Source organism: Colobus angolensis, unplaced genomic scaffold (genome assembly GCF_000951035.1).
Source record: "Colobus angolensis palliatus isolate OR3802 unplaced genomic scaffold, Cang.pa_1.0 Scaffold124, whole genome shotgun sequence".
Taxonomy (NCBI): domain Eukaryota; kingdom Metazoa; phylum Chordata; class Mammalia; order Primates; family Cercopithecidae; genus Colobus; species Colobus angolensis.
Window position 1 is genome coordinate 8,008,726 of NW_012113586.1, and position 5,621 is coordinate 8,014,346.

Below are 5,621 nucleotides of genomic sequence, written 5' to 3' on the forward strand. Positions count from 1 at the left end.
ACACACACACACACACGCACACACATTAGCTAGGTATGGTGGCGTTCACCTGTGGTCCTAGCTACTTGGGAGGCTGAGGCGAACGGATCACGAGGTCAGGAGTTCAAGATCAGTCTGGCCAATATAGTGAAACTCTGTCTCTACTAAAAATATAAAAATTAGCCAGGTGTGGTGGCAGGCGCCTGTAATTCCAGCTACTCGGGAGGCTGAGGCAGGAGAATCGCTTGAGCCCAGGAGAGGGAGGTTGCAGGGAGCCTAGACCACACCATTGCACTCCAGCTTGGGAGACAGAGTTAGACTGTCTCCAAAAAAAAAAAAAAAAAAAAAAAGATTTTCTGTCTGTTGCAATCCTTGCAAAACATGGGGGATTAGATGCCTGTCAGAGGACAATGAAAAATGTTTGGAACACACTATGTAGAAAATGTGATAGGGAATAATGAGAGGAAATTACGGACTACTGAGCAGGTGAGCTGAAGACATAGTCATAGGACACTTATATACAGCAGACACCATCAGAACAATTCCATGACTTTCTGTAGCTCATTTGATAGCTAAGGACACAGTAGGGTTATTTGGTGCTGGAGCTCTCCAAATTAAGAATGGGTAGTGACAAACTTTGAATGGGTAACAGACAATAAATTCAAAATACATTTAGGATTAAACAGTCAATTTCTAAATGGGAGTCTATCGTGTCTCCCCTTTGCAATACTGGCTTCCCAACAGGAATTCTATACTTGTTCAGTCCACTATAATGGGTATTCTCATAAAAAAAAAAAAAAAATCAAACATAATGACACCTAGCCTAACATTTATCTAACATTTATGTAGAGCTTACTTTGTGCCAGGCACTGTTCCAGGCATATATTACATATATTACTAATTCATTAAATCTTCACAACAACTCTATGAGGTAAAAACAATTATTTCCATTTTACAGTCAAAGAATTGAAGCACAGAGATGTTAAGTAATTTACCTAAGGTCATACAACTAATTAATTGGCAGGGCCAGGATTCAAACCAGTTAGACAGGCTTCAAAGTAAGTGCTCCTAACTGTATTCTAGACTGCCATGTAATTCATCATTGCATATTTAAAATATTCCAGTGAAAACTGCTAAGAGAGATTTTCCCACAACAAAAAAATGATAAATATGTGTACTAATCCATGTTATTAGCTCAATACAGCCATTCCACAATGTATACATATTGAAAACATCATGTTGTACATACCATATTTTTGTCAATTTAAAAATAAAAAATATTCTAATCAATACTTTTCTTAATATGCCATAATTTTATAAAGGAAAAATCACGATAAAGTCAAAGTTATCTATTTTTACAGTCAAGAGGTAGTAAAAGAAAATCAGGCCAGGTGCAGCAGCTCATGCCTGTAACCCCAGCACTTTGGGAGGCCAAGGCAGCCATATCATCTGATGTCAGGAGTTCGAGACCAGCCTGGCCAACACGGTGAAGCCCCCATCTCTACTGTCTGTACTAAAAATATAAAAATTAGCCGGGTGTGTTGGTGGGCACCTGTAATCTCAGCTACTCAGGAGGCTGAGGCAGAAGAATTGCTTGAACCCAGGAGATGGAGGTTACAGTGAGCCGACACGGTGCCCCTGCATTCTAGCCTGGGTGACAGAGTGAGACTTTGTCTCAAAAAACAAAACAACAACAACAACAAAAAAAGAAAATCACTCCTGATTTTTAACAAATGGTTTGGTTTTTTTGTTTTTTTGAGACAGTCTCAACTCTGTTGCCCAGGCTGGAGTGTAGTAGGGTGGTCTCAGCTCACTGCAACCTCCACCTCCCTTGTTCAAGTGATTCTTGTGCCTCAGCATCCTGAGTAGCTGAGACTACAGGTGTGCACCACCACATCCAATTACTTTTTGTAAGTTTTTTTTTTTTTTTTTTGAGACGGAGTCTCGCTCTGTCACCCAGGCTGGAGTGCAGTGGCCGGATCTCGGCTCACTGCAAGCTCCACCTCCCGGGTTCACGCCATTCTCCTGCCTCAGCGCTAGTTTCTTGCATTTTTTAGTAGAGACGGGGTTTCACTGTGTTAGCCAGGATGGTCTCGATCTTCTGACCTCGTGATCCGCCCGTCTCGGCCTCCCAAAGTGCTGGGATTACAGGCTTGAGCCACCGCGCCCGGCCACTTTTTGTAAGTTTTAAGTAGAGACAAGGTTTCACCATGTTGGCCAGGCTGGTCTTGAACTCCTGGCCTCAAGTGATCTGCCCACCTTGGCCTCCCAAAGTGCTGGGATTACAGGCATGAGCCACCGTACCCAGCCAATTGTTTAGTTCTAATAGTTTTGATTACCTAATATAAATATCTAAACTATGTAGAAGTAGCTTTGTGTAAAAATGCCTATATCAAAAAGTCATAAATATGAGCAACAGCTCTCTCAACAATCTTAGTATACCATTTTTTCTCTGTGTCCAAACCAAAGACCTTTTAGATCTGGGTAAAAATACAAACAAGAAAAAAATTAATTTAAAAGGTTAATTTAAAAAAAGAAAGGAAAAAAAAAACCAAAGACCTTTTCCTGATGGGTGTAAGGCTTTTCTCATAAGTCAAATGTGAAAATAGAATACACACCGATATCTAAATTTTCTGTGCACTGGGATTTTAAAAAGAACTTTTCCATATAAAAATTTCCATTTATTTATACCCCTTTCCAAAATGATTTAGGGAATAAAATGCAGAGGAGAAGAGAGCATGACTAAGAAGAAAGAAGGGATGTTTGGTAGGCCAAAGTCTCCAAAGGATAAGGTAAATATAAGAAAACACTCTCTGATAATGAAGCAGATACTTAACAGTACAGAAGCCGTTGGAATAATGGTCTTTCACATAGGCTCTTAAAGCACTGTCACAGGATTCTCTCCAAGACTTCAGACCTCCATCTACTTCTTCTGGCTGGGGATCACTTGCTTCTTTCCGTAAGTGGTCAAATTTAAAGGAAATTTTGTTTCTTGGATCTAAAAATCTGCTATTACCCAGGTCACCGTGCTCTGTAATTAAGACCTTCCAAAGAATCATTAAACATATGAGTAACTTTGTAAAAAAGACAATTCTTACTGCCTTTTGTGAAACACATCAATAAAAATTCTGAGGCAGTTAACTTTTCATTTCGTCAGATTTCTCTTTCATATTAATTTTTCAACCAAGCCCCATATTATTAAGAATATTACATTTATGAATAAGTCAACTTTAAACTACAAAATATCCCCCATACTACTAATAATATACTTCATTTCTTGGTTTCTAATGTATTATCTATATAGGTACTTTATACATAGCTGCGATAACTTTTATGTGCACTTTTGTATTTTTTTCACAGATTTTTTCCAGAGTCATTATGAAACTTTAGGGCCATTACACTTAGCATTTAAAATAGGTAATACATTCACATGGTTCAAAAATGAAAAAATACATAAACTGTTTTCTCACCCCATTTCCCAACCACCAAAATCCTAAAGTAATAAATAAGTAGTCTAAATTTCAGGAGTGCCTGTTTTTCCATTAAATATGTCTGCTGTTACTCTTATCAAGGAGAATTAAAGACAGCTGGAAAACCTGTACGACTTAAATACTTCCATTTTCACTGTTCTTGTTAGAGGCTGCTCTCCTTTCTTGTCAAAGAAACTGCTAGTGTTATCAGAAAGAGGAAAAATATCCTAACATGTAGAGTATGTACAAAAACTAAAAAAACTAAGACAAATTTATTCAGCACCTGGTTCAGACATCTGCTTTGGTTTCTATTAATAGGATTTCTACTATCTCCCAGGCATAGCCTTCTAAAAGGCAATTATTACCTGATCTTCATATCCTTCTATCTTCACAGGCGTGAACTGATCCATGTTATACTGGGCAAATGCACTGTTTTTTTAAAAAGTTTTTTTTTTTTTTTTAAAAAAAAAAAAGGAGGGAGAGAGAAAAGAATTATGTGTAAATAAACACAAAGGTGGTTCATAGAATAGTGAAAGGAAATGTGAAAACAGTACCCGGTACTTTTCCCCTTTCTCCCCAGACATCCAGTGTTAAATAATGCCTTCCAGCTTTCTGTAAGGACTCCTCTCCACGGAGATCTTGGAAGCTCCTTAAACTCTGAAATTACCTTTTCCTCTTTGCTCCTAAGCTCCAAAAGACCCTCTACTTAGACAATTCCAAAGTTGGTTTGTTTTGAGATAGTCTCACTATGTTGCCAGGCTGGCCTCAAACACCCGGGCTCAAGAGATTTTCCCATGTTTCCTGAGTAGCTGGGACTAGAGGTGCGCACCACCACACTCGGCTAATTCCAAAGTTTGAAGCAATCTGATTATTGTGAACTGCCAACAATTTTAATCGTTTGGGCAGAAGCTTTCAGTAATTCAAAAGAATTTTCCATTGATACACTATTTTGGAAATGATTTTTTTTTTCTCGGCTCTCAAAGTCACGAGAAACTATAATTAAATGTCAGAAGGCATCTGACATGCGAAGAAGGTGAAGTGAGAGTTGAGCATGAGTCAAGTATAAAAGCAGAGCCTCAGGCACAGAGTAGTTATTTTTAAAAGAGGAATGCATAAATAATCAAAGTACATGCCTAATATTACTGTTTATTTGTCCAAAGCTTGATTTTTGAAATTCTGCATTTTTAATGGCTAACACATTTTACAAAGCTAAAGCAAAAAAACAAGATAAAAGAAAGATGGAAATAAGAGTTACACTTATATTCTTGAAAAGTATCAGTCTTCTCACAGCATTCCCAATTTTAACCTATTAAAATAGACTGCTAGTATTTTTTCCCCATGTCAGACAGGTAATGTGCCAACATAACAAGGTTTGAGGGAGGCACATCTCACATGCATGTGAAAACTCAACCATCACACTTATGAACTACAAAAGGATGGAGATCACTAGTTTCAAGCATAGTGTTAAACTTTCCCTAGGCTTTTCAAGATAAAGCAAAATAACAAAATGTAAACTTCTTCAAATATTTAAAGCTTTTTTTTTTTTTCAGATGCCAGGCTGGAGTGCAACGGCATGATCTTGGCTCACTGCAACCTCCACTTCCCAGGTTTAAGCAATTCTCCTGCCTCAGCTGGATCAGCTACTCAGCTAATCCCGAGAAGCTGGGATTACAGGCATGTGCCATCACACTCGGCTAATTTCTGTATATTTAGTAGAGACAGGGTTTCTTCATGTTAGTCAGGCTGGTCTCGAACTCCCAACCTCAGGTGATCCGCCCGCCTCAGCCTCCCAAAGTGCTGGGATTACAGGAGTGAGCCACCGTGCCCAGCCTCTAAAGCTAATTTTCAATCTTATTTTGTTAAAAGTTATTACTGTCTATTTTGTTTATTTATTTATTTATTTTTTTGGCAGGGGGTGGAGTCTCACTGTTGCCCAGGCTAGAGTGCTGTGGTGCGATCTTGGCTCACTGCAACCACCACCTTTCAGATTCAAGTGATTCTCCTGCCTCAGTCTCCTAAGTAACTGGGATTACAGATGCGCACCACCACACCCAGCTAATTTTTGTATTTCCAGTAGAGACGGGGGTTTCACCATGTTGGCCAGGCTGGTCTCGAACTCCTGACCTCAGGTGATCCGCCCACCTCGGCCTCCCAAAGTGCTGGGATTACAGG

General features: G+C 39.0%; 1 protein-coding gene across 1 annotated transcript in view; it reads right to left on the reverse strand.

The window, feature by feature from the left end:
• CAPZA1 (capping protein (actin filament) muscle Z-line, alpha 1) overlaps positions 1-5,621 on the reverse strand; it is a 60,537-nt gene that overhangs the window by 20,711 nt on the left and 34,205 nt on the right. Inside the window, exons 4-5 of the mRNA XM_011933166.1 lie at positions 3,815-3,878; positions 2,817-3,023 (exon numbers count right to left, since the gene is read on the reverse strand). Of these exons, the coding sequence (XP_011788556.1) occupies positions 2,817-3,023; positions 3,815-3,878 (271 nt within the window). The remainder of the gene's footprint in view (positions 1-2,816; positions 3,024-3,814; positions 3,879-5,621) is intronic.